A 16,799-nucleotide genomic window follows, 5' to 3' on the forward strand; every position below is an offset into this window, starting at 1 on the left:
CAACCTCGAGCGGGCCAGGTGCTGGCGAGCCGCTGCCTCCGCGGCCGCTGCTGCTCTCTCCTGCTTGCCTGCCTGTTCGGCGTTTTGGGTGTGGTCGCCGATCGCCGCACGGCTGGCAGGCTGCGCTTGTGTGCGGGCCACTGCGAGTGGTCGCCCTTTCCCCTCCTCCCCTTCCTCTTGCTAATGGTTCTCGGCCAGCGCGCTCAGTCATCCCTGCCACAGAGCCTGCCTTAAAGCTGCCAGGCAGGGAAGCCTGCCTCTCAAAGGGGTGAGGCACCGAAGCACGTGCGCAAACACACGCATGAACACAGAAACACGCGGACGCCGCGCAAAGGTGGGACGCGCCGAAACAACGCGCGGCACCACGCGGCTGCATGCGGCCAGGAAAGCAAAAGAGGAAAAGTACAGCGGTGGGATGCGTGCACGTGTGTATCGTATACCGCTACACGTCGCGTGCGGCTGTACGCGTCGTACCGCGCTGCTGGCTTTGTACCCCTCTCCGGGACGGGCTCTGTAGCCTCCCTTCCACACTCCATTCAGAGCCCCACTCCCTCTGGCCAAGCACGGTGGTGAAGTCTCTGTACAGCGCGCATTATAGGGCTCGCCTAGGAAGACGAGCGGAAGCTGCGCACGCAGGACCGCCGCCACCGGACTACCATACACCCCGGCACGCGGAGCGGGCATGTACTACGTATGCGCGCGGTGTGTGTCTGTCACCGAGGTTACGCCGCGCGGTCAACAAGAAGCGCTCGATAATTAATCAGGGCCGTTAGGCAAGGGCGCGAAGGAGGTGCGGCGACGGCGGCGGGAGGACTTTCTTCGAGCGCCTTATCTTTAATGTTGCGGGGGCGTGGGCTGCGCGCGGAGAGATTCCGGGTAATTAATTTATAGCAAAACGACATCCATTATTAAAACTCGTCGGACGCTTGCTTCTTCTGCCCCTCCTTAGACTGCGTGCGGCAGCAGCATTTTACACTGATTCGCTTACTTTTGTTGTGTACTTTGTGCTCTCGCGTCTTTAATTCAAATTTTTATTTATTCCCTGATAAAGGCGGAAAAAAGGGTACGAGGATGGCTTGCGTAGTGGATACTGAGGGCAACAATCTGTCTTGATGGATGATGGTACTATGAAAACGCGCAGAGTGTAGCACGCAGCCCTTGCGTGCACGTCGTAGCTGGCGTTTGACGTTAATCGCTGCCTACGTGGTCACATTTATCCAGGTCGCGTTTCTCGAGAAGTTACTGCAGCACGCCCTGTCTAGTCGGTCGCAACAAACAACGTGTATCCATAGGGTCATGCGGCTTTTCCAAACTCATGACCTCACGGAGAGGTTTTCGGATTATTTCGGGCGCGAATTTTGTACCTTCGTTTCGATGTACAAAGTTCAAAAGAGTGGTTTGAACAGGAGAGCGCTCTTTGTCGCACAGGTTCCGGCAAAGTACGAGATGCGGGCCGGCATGACACGCCACGACAACGGCCTGGAGAGCACGTCCACCACGCTGCACTTCGAAGTGCGGCCCGAGCACGTGTCTCGCGAGGTGATCCGCTTCAAGTGCACGTCGTTCGTCACCCAAGCTCATTCGCGCAGCAGCGAAGAGCTCGTCATCGGAGAAAAAGGACCGCCCAGCGGACGGGGTACGTCCGATGACAGCGTGCTACGCCTGCTCGGCCAGCCGGAGAAGTCACTTACTCTCATCAGTTACGGCTCTTGGCCGTTGTGATGTGTTGCAGTTTTGCGTACTCACTCTAATTGCACTTTCTGGGCGTTTACAATTTTCTTTACTTTCATACGTTTTATGTCGGGCTTTAGACAAAGGCGGCAATCAGGTTTCTATTTCACAGGACAGCTAAACCCGGCCGTTTATTTCTTGTAAATGTTGTGACAGCTGATGAAATGAGCACTTAGGAGCAACCTGTAGTAGACTGATTTCGCTAAATCTTAGAGCTTGGGTGTAAAATAAGGCACCTGTGGCTTTTCTGCAGGCCAAAAGACAAGAGGTAAATACGTATCCGTTTAGTCAACAGTTTAAGACGAGCAAAACTAGGAACTTTTGCTGTCGTCCCTGGCCCATAAGTTTATTTTTTTCCCTCTTCGCTGTTCCACAATCCCCGTAGCACAAAAGGTTAAGGATAAAAAACTTGACTGTGCATTAATCTTTCGTTAAGTGCTCAGGGAAGTATTCGCTATTGCTTCAGTATCAAAGGAGCAACTTTGTTCTGCTTTGGTACCTGAAAGCTAAATTTGTGACCTTTGATTCCTCTTTAAACGCATACTTCTTGCCCACTGAGAGCACTCATCCCGGACTCTGACGACATGCGGCTTGTTCCTTTGAGATAACATGCCTGCTTGGCGCGGCAAATTAGTTCATAACTATCGTAAATACTGCACAAGCTCAAACAAAGGAGAGAAAAAGACCTGAGCTCAAATGCAGTCTAAGGGCAGATTGAGTGAGTGCTATGCGTCCACCAACATAGCATGGGTTAACTTTGGCATAAGTAATCACCGAACGTTTTCAATGAGTGTACCGTATAGTCTACATAAAGCCAAATGTTTGTCAAATAAATAATAAATGCATGTTGTTTTCTCAGTCGCATCGCTCGCATTTCACGCCTGGGGGTTTCGCGCTAATCGTCATGCTAGTGGAGGGAGTTCGTATCGCACCAAAGTAAAGTACTATTGTGATACATTCCAGCGGCTAAAAAGACACGGACGAAGGTAGACGAGACAGGACGAACGCCGGACTTCAACTGAGGTTTATTTCACAAACAGCGATAATATACAAAAGGGGGCGCAAGGAAAAGTAATCCGTGACAAGATTAACCCATAATCAAAAAAAAAAAATGCAGAAGGCTCCTTTGCTATGCCACTCATGTTTTCCACATCGGCGCACCTACTGTTTATCGCCTACCTGGCTGAATCCACCCGTTTGCCTTCAGGTAGTCTATTTCTTTTTTGTGTAGCGCCACAGAAGGGCTGCTGACGCAGTTTTCTTTATCATTGAAAATACTGAACGCTTCAAAAATTTTCTCGGCTCTTTTGAGTCTTAAATCTGCGCATCACACTTGTCCTTTCTAGAAACGCCTTGCATGCTGGCTTGTGTGAGCAACGGCGAATGTGGTCAGCTAGGTGACCTCCGCCAGATAAGGAATGAGCTGTCCGGCGATGCTCTAGCAAGCGTTCGTTGAGACAGCGTCCCGTCTGTCCGATATACCGTCTGCCACAGGCGAGGGGGATGCTGTATACAACACCAACTTCACATTGAACAAGAGGTTTGATGTGCTTAATTTTGCATGTAGGCCTCTTTTTGGCGTCATTCACCAGGCGGCACATGCGTCCCAGCTTTTCCGGGGCCGAAAATACTACACGCACGCCACACTTGCCGCCGACCTTCTTGAGGTGGTGTGAGACCTGATGCATCGCCGTTGCTCACACAAGCCAGCATGCAAGGCGTTTCTAGAAAGGACAAGTGTGATGCGCAGATTTAAGACTCAAAATAGCCGAGAAAATTTTTGAAGCGTTCAGTATTTTCAATGATAAAGAAAACTGCGTCAGCAGCCCTTCTGTGGCGCTACACAAAAAAGAAATAGACTACCTGAAGGCAAACGGGTGGATTCAGCCAGGTAGGCGATAAACAGTAGGTGCGCCGATGTGGAAAACATGAGTGGCATGGCAAAGGAGCCTTCTGCATTTTTTTTTTTTTGATTATGGGTTAATCTTGTCACGGATTACTTTTCCTTGCGCCCCCTTTTGTATATTATCGCTGTTTGTGAAATAAACCTCAGTTGAAGTCCGGCGTTCGTCCTGTCTCGTCTACCTTCGTCCCTGTCTTTTTAGCCGCTGGAATGTATCACAATAGTACTACCAACCAACTAGCCCAACTTTCTACGCCCAAAGTAAAGTTTGCCCATCAGACAATCTTGCTACAGGTTCTTCTGAAAGCCTGAATTTGCACTTATTATTGATGGTTTATTGTAATGCCACAACGCAGCTGTACTCGTAGCCCCGTGTCTGAAGTATTTCAGCAGGCTTATTAGAATTCAGCGTATTTTCTCTTTCCTCGACCACAGCCCCGCAGGAGTCCAACAGCCCCCGCATCCTTAGCGAGAAGTCGCGCTATGAGGTTGGCGACGATGTCGATGTCAACTGCACATCCATCATCACAGAGCATCCTGTGGAACTCCGTTGGTTCGTCAATGATCACGAGGTGAGCGCTTCTTATGAAACACAGATGTCCTCGCAAAGCGTTTGCGCGCAGCAAGAGGTTATCATGAACAGATGCGTCGCTCTGACGCTAAATAAGATCATATTGTTCTCGACTTCATTAAAGGTGCACCGAAGAGGAATCTGAACTCGTCTTTTTGCCACGGGAACTCGATCTACACGTTCCTAGAATTATTGGAAACTTTGACGTATTGCCCTGTGCGGCCGTTTTCCCTAATTAAATCGGATTAACAACCGGCTCCCGCCTTTTTTTTTAATTCCCCGCAGATGGTGGGAGGAGTCGACGAATGCATGGAGTGCCTTTCAGGCAGTCGCGTGGCGGCTTTGCTTTCGCTTTTACTTTGTTTTTTTTTTAGGTTTCCGTGAATAAATAGACCTAGTCAGAGACTACATAGCTGCAAATTAGACCCCCGAAAATAAAAATACGCGTGAACTCTTTGCTTTCGCCGATCACTACGTATCACTCCGCTTATGGCAGAGCGGCATGCCGCCACGGGACTGGGTGAAAGGTTGGTCGACTCCTCCCACCGCATGCGGGGAATTCAAAAACTAGGGCGGGAGCCGGACGTTTAATCGGATTTAAATTAGGGAAATCGGCCGCACAGGGCAATAATTTGAAGTTTCTAAGAACGCTCGGAACGTGTAGATTGAGTTCCGGCGGTAAAAATACGAGTCCAGATTCCTCTTCAGTTCACCTTTAAAAAGATCCTATTCAAACTCGGGTTAGTCAAATAAGCTGTCGAATGACTGACCGAGTTGTTATAGTGAGAATACATAGGCTGAGAAAGTTTTATGCCTGCATGCCATGGACGTAAAATTGTGTTATGAAGTCTAATAATACTCGCATTTACGATAGCTCGCTGAAAGCTCAGTTCTCATGCAATATAAAAGTTCAGCAATTAGTGTCCTATTTATCTTAGATATTTCTTCGTTCAGAGATTAAACTTGACAGCAATTAACACCACTCTACTAATTCATGCAGTTCGAAGCACTTTCAGCATTTACACCTTAACAAGACGCAAAAAATAATTCTAAGCCATCTTTATTTTTATTGTATTTATTATTCATTTGCAAGCTGCTCAAGACAAATGTATTTTTAATATTTCCATCAGTATTTTTTTCTTGCATCTTTCAGTAAATTGCGGTCATGACTGATGGCGGCTATATTTATCGAATGACTGGTATCTGCACGCATCATTGCGGATGCACTTTCATGAAGTATTAGAACTACAGTTGCTCCTCCACTTGAAATTACTGCCCAAATATGCAACACAGAGAGAAGGTTGTGCATGCGATCACCTCCACGCAAGCTACAGGGGGATTTTTTTTTATGGGGGTTTAGCGTCTTAAAGCGACTCAGGCCATGAGTGACGCCGTAGTGAAGGGCTCCGGAAATTTCGACCACCTGGGGTTCTTTAACGTGCACTGACATTGCACAGCACACGGGCCTCCAGAATTTCGCCTCCATCGAAATTCGACCGCCGCGGCCGGGATCAAACCCGCATCTTTCGGGTCAGCAGCCGAGCACCATAACCATTGAGTCACCACGGCGGCGCTCCGAAGTGAAATGTTACGCAGATAATACAGGTATTAACAGACACAGCAACAACTTTCTGTAAAGCGTGCTCTGTTTTGAGCGCACTTATAGTGCGGCAAAGCCATGCTTTTCGCGAGCTCTGGCTCGAAATTTTACGGAAATACCCGACACGATGGCAGGTGCCTGTAAAGCGTGCTCTTTGTTGGACGCAACCAGAGTGCGGCGAAGCCAAGCATAAGGAGTGTTTTGGGGCGAAACAATACGTAGAAACACGACACCCAACGCAAAATAATAGTGCGTGCCTGTAGTGCGTGCTGTGTGTTGCGTATGCGGAATTGCGTATTGCGAGCTCTGATGAGAAGTATTGTGAAGATACATGATACCCGACATGAAAGTACGGGAGTTTAAAGCGTGCTTTCTTGGCCATACATACAGTGAACCAAATCCAGGCTTTTCGGCCACTCTGGTAAGAAATATTACAGAAACACGGTGCCCAAGCTTATTTTTGGATGTAAAACACGCTCTGGTTCGAACATACGTACAGAAAGGTGAAGCTATGCTTACATTCGATTGAGAAAACGCAGCAAGGCTGTTATCGTTTAACAAGAGACTCAGAAAACTGTGCCGTAGAATAAACGACTAAAGAAAGAGAAATTTGAGGTAAAAGAGGCAATAAACAGCCGATTACATGGCAGGAAGGAGAAGAATGAAAGCATTATTGGAGCAAAGCAATGCTTTAGAAGAAGCAACGGTACTGACAAAAAGCAAGAAAGCACTCTTGAGGCAGTTCAAAGCGGCGACAAATGTGATGTACACCTAGGGTACTTGCACACGATGACATAGCGATTGGCGAAAAGTAAAAAAAAAGAAATCTTTATGGCTAATATTAAGAGGATACCGTTCGAACTGCAGCCAGGGCAGTGAACTGCGTTGAACAAGGCAAGTTCAGTGAGGTCTTGCTCGATGCTTCACTATCAATTTTTTGTCGACGTTTTCTCTTTCATTCGTTTTTTTCAATTTCATACTGAACCGCCTCACTCGCATTGCATTTGCTGCTCGAAGTCACTTAATGCGATGCAAGACACATTGGAAAGTGCACTTTCCTTCTCATGTATTAGCCGCGTGATAAGCTATGTCCGTTATCTCACTCCGGCCTACTCGCCCGTCCCCAAAAACTGTAACCTAGCGATAAACCCTTGTTCTTATTTTGTTTCTGCTATCCGAAAACATACTAGTCTCGACAAACCAAGGTATGGCATCACGCATGCAAGATACCCTTCGCGACAAGTGAGGTACATTATTACGAATAACTGCACCCGTTTTCAGCCATCCCCTCCCATAGCGTCGAGTTAACGCTAACTGCATGTGTTCTATCAGATCACCCGCAAGTTTACGATCTTTAAATTGGTGCCTGCGGTCGGCTTCCAAACCATCAACCCTGTGTTTGCTACTTAAGGCTATCAATTCGTCAGAATGCTAATGCGCTGGAGTGTTCAGCGGCACTGTTGTCCGAATATAACAATGTCAGTGAAGTTTGCAACAGAGCCAGAGAGGCGTACTGTATATGTATACGGCCTCTCGGACAGCTAGCTTTCATGCATTCATGTTTGATTAATTGAGGGGTAGCACACATTTATCTCGTATACATTAACAACAAAGCTTGCTTCTGGACTCCCGTACACTTCGAAGTTTCGGCGATCTGCAGGATTTTTCATTCGAACATGACATTTATGAATTCTAGATGCACCACTGGTTTTTATCTTTATCATCTCTCCCTTATAAATGTACAGTCATGTCATTTTTCTTCGGTTTCTGTGCGTTTCGCAACAATTAGCATATTGTTTCGCTGGAAGTACACAAAACATCTGATCGTCAGAAGCGCTACCGCAAATCCCTAAGCACAATCGCTAAGCAAGTTGCTGTTTATTGTGCGCGAGCGCTAAGATCAATAGCAGAATATTTCGATAGTAATTGCATAATGTTTCCAATAGTCTGAACTGTTTCACTTAGTCTGAAAAAAAAATTTTTTTAGGCTTGCTAATAAAATAGAGAACAGAAAACGTAACTGTGGAGGCTTATTCTGTCCTATCGACTGCAGTGGCTGTTCCAGTCTACAGAAGCATACAAAATTAATCGCAGTAGAGAATATTATTCTTGCGTCAAACATCGCAATTGCCCCTTTTAATAATACATGACTTCTGTCATCCCACGGTGGACAGGTTGAATCGAGACAATCACGCCGAAACCATTCTCTGCACTAAAATTTCAGCATTTCACTTTTAAACGCTTTTTTATTCCGAAGGGAGAAAATTAATTATTAGATAAAGTTTCTCAACTTTTACCGGTCGGTCGGCAAAAGCACTTCAGGTAGGATTTTTCTGTGCTCATGAAATAAACTTCCATGTCGAGCAACAAGCTCCATGCTTTCGGTTGCCTGGACAGCAAATCAATGCTTGCGTCACACATACAAGGGACGGATACTCACTGGGTTAGCTCGACGCTCAGTGTAGATTAATTGAGTTGCAGCAACTGCAAGTGTTCAAAGGAGTCTGTACGTGAGTTGAAAGTGTGAGTTCTCTCTATGCTCTGAAACTTTCGGGTCATGAAAGCCAATGTCTTTGAATTAATTGTCCAAATAAACACTCTGCTTTCGTGAGAAAGCTTATCTGGAATGTTTGATAATTTTTTTGTAATCCTTTCTTTCATCACTTGGCTTCGTATTTTCTCGTTTAATAAACGACAACTTCCAAAAGAGTGCCGCTTAAATTATAAAAATTCAGATGCTCGCAGATTACATGGTCAGATTAACGAGCATGTAAGCGAGTAACGTTTACATCTTTCGCCCACGAATATGCTAAAAAGAAGAAAATAAAACGTGATTCCCGGTAATTTGTCGGGCTCGCTTAATGTGGCGTATATAAAATCTCGTCTCAATAGTGTAATTTCTCCAACTACATTTTTGCAGTTTGATTATTATGGAATCTCCCTGCAGAATCATACAGATGATATGTCGTAATGCAACAATATATTACAATTCTAGCGTTTGGTGTTTGTCATTTACTCAAATGCCGCCACGATCCTGATATAATCGGGATCGGCGGATGTCACGAATGACATCGGTTCGAGGAGAAGGCTCGTTGTGTTATACAGCGGTACTATTTTCATGTCTGCAATAGCTCACGGACGCCACAGACGCCCGACGCAGGGCAAAAATTGGGTGTTATGCACAAAGACAAAAGAATCATTTTTCAAATTAAAATTCGTTTTTAAGTAATTGTACTTGAAATGACAATACATATGTGTGAGATATTGTATGAGCCCGTAGGAACAGCGAGGAGAGAGCATGCATGAATGCAAATGTAAAGGAAAACAACATCGCAAGGAGCAGTTGGTTCCATTCAAGAAATATCAACACGTGTTGAATTTCTTTGTAGGATCGGATGCTGACAGCAGGTAGAAAAAGCTTAGCTTACAGCATGCATGTGCCAGAAGGGAGCAGAGTTTAAGCCTAATTTATCCTAAGCGGAAGCGCATTCCTTATTTTGGCACCCATAAAGAAAGCTGTCGTTCTTCATATACGTTGGTAGTGGGCGGTAGGTCTCAAACTTTCCTGGTGTTGCATTTCCGATAGTACGAAAGACGAAGCTGTAAATTTGAAACCAGATCTCCAAGATTTTTCTTATGTAGTAGTAGTAGAAATCTTTATTAGTTGCATTCTGCACACAGAGGTTTCCGCGTTCAGTTCGACGTGTTCTGCAGAGGCCGCTGCTGCTGCGTCTACTTACGGAGCGTGCTCACAACACGTCCGCACGCGCAGGTGAAAGGCCCGGAGGCGGTGCGTTTCCCGAACGTGCGCTACGCAGACGGCACGCAGGCGGCCGTGCTGGGTCTGCGGTTCCGCGTCGAGGCGCGCCACTTCAGCGACAGCGACGGCCTGCGCCTCAAGTGCACGGCCACGCAGTCGCGCGTCGTCGCCCTGAGCTCCGAGGAGACCGTCCAGGGGGCGCACCAGCGCTCATCCGGGTTCCGGCTCGCCTCCGACGGGGCCGCCTCGTCACGTGAGTGTATAATGGACAGTTGCGCAGTTGGGAGGGGCCGCTTTTCTCGGCGTCCCCTCTGTGCGTTGCACTGTTTACGAGTACTGAAGCCCGTTCTTGTTTTGCATGATTAAGAGCGATGTATTGAAAAAATGGGGATCGAAATCTCTCCTTACTGTGTGCATAAATGGTACAAAAGAAATTGGGGGGCTTAGCTTTGGTTAAGCCTGGTAGGTTTCGAAAGCAAAAGCGCAGCGCCTCCAACAGAAGGAAGGAACGCAGTGCTCCGTGTCTACAGGTCACGCGTGGCTACCGCCCGCCGCTGCGGGACGACTCGACTTGGTAGCCCATCTCTCAGCCTGGTATGACGTCACGCCATGACGTCACTAGTCATGGGATGACGTCAGAGGTTATTCTAAATATCACGCGTGGCTACCGGCCGCCGCTGCGCGACGACTCGACTTGGTAGCCCATCTCTCACCCTGGTATGACGTCAGAGGTCATTCTAAAGATCAAACGTGGCTACCGGCAGCCGCTACGCGAAAGGCCGTTCATGAGCGTAGTATTGCTTTCGCAATAATAACGGTAACACACAATGTAAATGTAGAGTAGGTACCTTTCGCGGTAGTGCCGAGCATTGAACATTTTTTTTTATCTATGTTCAACACATTATCTTTGCAGGGAAGCTCTGAACTCTCTTTTTTTTATCGCCATTTTGAATAGCTTCACCCAACTTCTAGGCCCACAGTTTGTACCCTGCCTCTTTATTCTTACTATCTGCTGCGTTCGTCTCCTTCCGCCTTTTTTCGCCCGAACTCCGTCTCTGCCCAGAGTAGCATATTGACGAGCCAAACGCGCTCGCCAAAACCACCCCTTTTTTATTAAAAAAAAAGCCTCTCTCTCTTTCTCTCTCTCTCTCTCTCTATTTGTAAAACGCTACGCGATGATCTTTCAAAGTTTCAATGCACATATTAACGAAGCCTGGTTTGCATAACAACGTTTTATCATTGCACAGCATTCACCGCAAGCTTACCATTACAGCAAACGAAGCCTAGTTTGCATAACAACGTTTTGTCATTGCACAGCATTCGACCGCAAGTTTACCATTACAGCAAACGAAGCCTAGTTTGCATAACAACGTTTTGTCATTGCACAGCATTCGATCGCTAGCATACCATTATAGCAGTATTAAATATAGAACAACTCTGTTAGCCGTCAGCATTAATGTGATGATCGATAAGGAAATCTGCATACGTGCACAGATATCAAAACTCTCTCTCCGGATCAAAGAAAACGGTTCAAAATACTTCGCGCATAAGGGGTTGACAATACACCGGTGCCATAAGCTCACCAGTCGCGTCAAACTACGTGCCGACAGGTTAACCTATTTTGCGAAAGAAGGCGGACAGGTAGCTTTGCGAGTCTTGACCCAGGGATAACAATGGCGATTAACCTGGCATAGTTGTAATAAAATTGCAGTTAACCTTCAGACTTATTTCTTTCTTGTCACTCGTAAAGTCGAGCGGCCGACCCCGGTGATAGAGCGGCGTTTGTGGTAGCACGACGAAAATGAAATTAATGAAGTTCGAAGAGAATTAAAATATAATAGTTTATTATATCAGCCTAGTTTTGTTTACTCGTATTACAGTATTGGGACACGCGTAGACCCAATCGGTTTAGTGCGCTTAGCACGAGATGGCGCTGCAAGTGCACTCGACCTAGAGTCACCGGATAAGTGATTCTAACTCAACGTAGAGGCGATCCATAGCGAAAGAGTTTGACTTTTCTTTGAAATCGCGACTCACTCGCCGCCACGAGCTTAACTTGAATTCTTCGATGTCAATGCGGGAAGCAACAAATATAGGAGAGGCAGTTGAAGCCCCTTCCGGGAAGTTCGGAGAAGTGCAGGCTGCTCAAGTGGCCGCCATATCTGCGTCTGGCGGGAGCGGCTTGCATAGACCTAGCGCTGCGTTTGCTTGCAGAGATGGGTTATTTTATTTCCTCTGCGTGGCTGGCTGGTGAGGAATTGGTTGGTGTTGTGCTGCTGGAAGCTTCACTCGGTGCTCTAAGGTAGAGAGGAGATAAGAGAAGACGCATCTAGATATCTGAAGTCAGACGAGACACGTGAAAGCGAGGGGCCGTTCAAACATGCTCCGCACTTCACGTTGATTCGTTTTGTAATAAAGCCTAGGTACTGCCTAGACTAAAAACGTGCTGCAAACATAACTGCTCCTTCTGTCGTTCCAGATATATCGTCCGGCGTTAAGTGCGGATAGATTACCGCCCCCAAAACCGCCCGCGTTGTTCAAATTTGTTCCCTGTAACTGCGGTTGCGCTCCATGCGTGGCTACCTCGGGGCTTCGCTATCATGTGCTGGTGTTTTTTTGCCAAGTTGTCTCCTAGAGGTCTGAAAAATGCGTCGAAAATCCAGTGTACTTGGCGTCTGTGCCATACCTTTATTATAGACGTTGTACACCTGTGCCCGATCATTGTAGCATCTCCTCCAACATGATCAGTAGCAGCGAATAAGAAAAGGTCGGAGCGGTCCTTTTTCGTGTGCGCTGCTCGCCATGCGAGTTAGAAAATAAGAGAACAAAAACAAAAAAGGGGTAGACACCGATGCATTTTCATCTCTGCAGTTCGCCTCTAAATTGTGAACGTTACTGCAAGTTATAAATATTCCTGTGAAGTATAGCACGACGGGTTCCTGGAAAAGTGCAAATATTTTGACCCATCGACCTGTACCCTCTCACGGTGTAGTACAGTTAGAAGTGAGATGACAGGGAGGCAAGAGTGAATGAGACAGGAGTAAGATGACGCCTCAGTTCTTTTCGAATTCTACTACTATCCGATTTCTACCGTTATTAGTTTTATATCAAGCCACAACCCTTCGCTATAATCACTATACAGTCAACATGTCAGCGGGACGGATGGTATGAATCAACGGCGATCAACTTGGAAGTAATCGCTGTCTCACTGTGAAGCAGCTTTCTTCGAAGTAGTTAGTCTCTTCTAACGCCCATGAACAAAAGTCATAAGCTAGGGGAGAGTATTTCGCGAAAATAAAACATAATTTATAAGTGTTTTGGCTCAACGGTTCGATGCTTTTTCCTTCCTTTCATTCGCAGTGAACAGCAGGGGTGTCTCGAGACTCGTGTGCTGGTGGTGGATCCTGAAGACGCTTCGCTCCGCGCTCTAGTTGCACAACGGCGTGACTAATAGGCTGGACTCTTGCGCACCTAGAGAAGGCGAACGGGAAATTGACAACTACAGCGGTGACGGAGGAAGCAACGAGGCGGAGTCAGACAAGGGTGAGAGCAAAGAAGCGACTCCCAGTCTCCGGTCTGGTCAAGACAAGAGGCTAGGATTTCAAAGCCTAGCCGACCCGATGTGAAATTCACCGCTTGAAGCGCACCGACCACGCCCCCAACGAGAAAATAAGGAAATCAAGAATAAGTAGGAAGCAAGAATACCGGATTCAAAAAACCGCATTAGTTGGCAAGCTATTGTTCGGGAAATCCACACAGGCAGCTGAAGGCGGTGAAGAAATAAAGTTGGTGCACATAGAAACAAAAAAAAAGAGAGGATTCCGTGAAGCCTGCTTTCGTCACGCTTTTGCTTCAAAAGTGATTACCGTCGTAGTAAGAGTTGGGAGCTTTACCGAGGCGTGCAAAGCACACGAAAATTAAGCACATATCCAAATACAAAAGCTAAAAGTAAAATTTCTGTTTGTTATTCATGAGTAAAGCCTAAAATCAACCTCACCTCCCCGAAGAAAAGAAAGCTGGCGCTTTACCCCATATCCGTTGCTGAAGGAAGTAAGGTTTCGCTTTAAAGCTTCTTTATGGGATTAAAACTGTTTAATATGCGTTCCTACAAATACCGGGCAATCAGCACAGGTAGCTGGGCGCGTCGTGTTCGTGCTAAAATTTCTCATGATGTGTACGTAATTATTTACACCTCTCTCAGCTGAGCGTTCGCAAGAGCTCCAATTGAACTAGGAGATTATGGTCAATTTGTGATGCGCGCTTTAGCGCATATTACCATCTACGTTTACACAATAAACACAATAAACACCTTTCTCAATTCCACACCTGTCCCATCACTTGAAATGTTGAAGCCAATAACTAAGCATGTTTCATTAAACAAATCTGCGCTTCTCTAAAAACCTTCAACCATGGCCCCCTTTTTTGCCCCTATTCACCACTATTCGCCACTGTGGTCCGGCAGTTGTCATACATAATAACTTCTAATGCGTCTTCTATCCATGGCGATTGCCGAGAATGGTCAATTTAAACCCTGCGGGTTAAATATTTATGTCGGGCGAACGCCATTCGTGAATAGCATCCATAACCACAGATCGCATATATACCACTGTAAATCTATTTTTAGCAGGTTTCTTTCTGCATCTTCCTTTTATCATTCCATCCCTTTCATTTCCAACACCATCGACATATTCAGAATTCATTCACATGGACAAACCATTAAACAACCGCATGCCACAGGATGTCAGTTACTCTTGTAAATTTTACGTTTAATTTCTTTCTTTTCAACAGAAAAGTATCACATTCTCAGACGAAAGCATGCTTCATGGATCTTACTCACGTTAATGACTCTCTCCTTTAGGAAAGAATTACCGGCGCTTGCCTTTATTTCTCAAACGCGGAAAATTTGGCAACTAGCCCTAGCAGTACGTGATCGCCGGCCACTTGACCTGAGTCGTGGTGGCTCTTGCGCGCACTTGGAACTCATTGTGTATACTCGTGGAAGACGTCGGCATGAGACAAAGCGAGGAAGAAAAGGAGAACGTATCCGACCACCACACTACGCTGTGAATGCGACGGCAATCGTGAGTGACTGGTGCCTCCTCGTGTTGGTGTCGTGTCCGCCTTCGTGAGCTACGGATGCTCCCACGCGACAGGCTGACAACCGGGGGCCCAAACTGCGCAGTAAGCCGCAGCAAGCGGGCCCGGCAGATCCATCGGTGGTGAAGGTGCGGCGAGAGGACTGTTGTTGAGCCGCGTTTTGTTTGCCCCCGGCGGACGTATTTCGCGGGGCAGCTGCACGATCAGCGAGGCTATAGAGCGTGCACAAAAACAGCTTGCTTCTTTGTTTCGCCCAAATGTAGATCTCTTGCTGGGCGACATTAATTTTTAAAAATTTGTGTCCAAATGGATGAAAAGGTTTAAGGTTTTGTTGTGAGTGTGGTGGAGATGTCGGTGAAGAGAAAGACAGAGACTAAGAAGCTTTATAAAGTGTGTTGATTATGGTGTTTGTGGTGGTGATGATGATGATGATGCCATAACTACACGGCGTCCTGTCCAGTTCATATTCTTCGTATGCGTAACCATTACTGTGCGAGTCGGTTCAGTTATCACTGTGCTGAGTTGTCTCAGAGCATTATGGCCCTGTGTCCTGAATCTCTACTAAAGCCATGAAGTGGAAGGATTACTTTCAGAGAGCTGCATTTGTGTTGCTTGTCAGATCGTCATTTCTACTCTGCTCAAGCGATTTTCTTTTTGTCCGCACTTTGCATGCTTCGATGTAAGTGTTTAAGACTTTAAGCCACGCCGTCTATAGTTCCAATTTCACTTCTGTACTGCTCACAGACGCCGAAAATCACTTGCGCTGCCCCGCGAGAATTACGCGTGGCCAACGGCTCTTACCCCAGTCACGCCTGTCGCTCCCAGTGCTCGCTGAACGCAACAGCAGTCTAGGGAGGGTGTTATCAAACGGCTTCGTTGCAACGCTCACAGCGCTTCAACGAGGGAGCTGCTCAACACCAACCAGGACGACAAGCGAGGACATTCAAGCGAGGCTCCCCACGTGGCCCTTCCCGGTCCTTGCCCTCAGCGGGAAACACACACCGCATCTCTCCTCTCCCTCGCCCAGAACTGTACACACGTGCACACAGACGCGAGCGCTTCAGACTCTCGTCTCCACACATCCCAGGCGGTGCGCCGACTGAAGAGCGTCAAGATGAAAACGCACCCTGTTTCGACTTCGAGGTTTTAACTCTCTGTGTAGTGAAATGTTTCCAGCTCGCAACTCCCAGTGGTTATTTTTCTTCCTTGTTTTTTCTTCGCGCGACAAAAAGTGCTGCTGCTGTTGCTGATGCTTGTATTGCTGTAAATATATATACATAAGCTATATATATATATTATTAAAAACACCAAAGCCTAGGTGTGCTCTTTTTTTTTTTTCAGTGTGGTTGCTTGGACTGGTGCAGTGAAACCCAGTACAGGACGAGGGCGTAGGTACTGCTCCAGAACTTGCTACTACCTGCGAGCAAGATGCGAAAATCACAAATTCTTAATGGCTAAACCATGCGCCTTTCCGCGTATCTAAAATTTTCACTGCTGCGTCTTCTAGTGCGAACTTCCACCTAAAGATTAACAATTGCTGGGTGACTGACTTACTAGGTGGCATATACTGGCAAGGAACATATGTAAAGGTGGCATACTAGCGCTAGTGCCTTAACACAAACAAACGATAATTCATTGCTCTGTGCATAGCTATTGCCATAGCATAGAACCGTCATCGGAGCTAAAACCCGGCACCATCCGGAGTCGTCTAGAAAAATTCTGATTGGCTAGCGGTCATTTAGGTCGCCAGTGACGTCGCCAGAACAGAGAATTCCCACTGGCAGGAGAATCCTGACATCGCCAAACCGGCAGTGAAGTCGCCAGACCAGGTTCGTCTGTGTGAATTCTCCACCTTCCAATCATGGCAGGTGGTGGACGGGAAGAGCTCAGTAAGAGCAACATGGTTCTCACAAGCCCCACCAATCACTTCTGGCAAAGGCATCAACGCCTTCGAATGCTATCACACTGCCAGCACATAATGGAATTGAGTGTCCCGGTTTTTTTTTTATGTGATGTACTTCCACCAAGAAGTAACTCATTTAGCACTTGTGCCCACCTTGTTTTGCTTTTTCTCTCTTCATGCGTGTCTATACAGTGTTCGCGCTGATACGCTTCCTTCGGACCATAGCATCATCCA

At 46.8% G+C, this 16,799-nt stretch overlaps 1 protein-coding gene across 1 annotated transcript in view; it reads left to right on the forward strand.

Annotated features, from left to right (window-relative positions):
• Nucleotides 1-15,979, forward strand: part of LOC149341687 (uncharacterized) — a 280,304-nt gene extending 264,325 nt beyond the window's left edge. Inside the window, exons 5-8 of the mRNA XM_089542011.1 lie at nt 1,429-1,636; nt 4,070-4,206; nt 9,578-9,818; nt 12,926-15,979. Of these exons, the coding sequence (XP_089398137.1) occupies nt 1,429-1,636; nt 4,070-4,206; nt 9,578-9,818; nt 12,926-12,996 (657 nt within the window). The 3' untranslated portion in view covers nt 12,997-15,979. The remainder of the gene's footprint in view (nt 1-1,428; nt 1,637-4,069; nt 4,207-9,577; nt 9,819-12,925) is intronic.
• Nucleotides 15,980-16,799: the final 820 nt, after the last annotated feature.

Source organism: Amblyomma mixtum, chromosome 5 (genome assembly GCF_055824585.1).
Source record: "Amblyomma mixtum isolate Tamu chromosome 5, ASM5582458v1, whole genome shotgun sequence".
NCBI lineage: Eukaryota > Metazoa > Arthropoda > Arachnida > Ixodida > Ixodidae > Amblyomma > Amblyomma mixtum.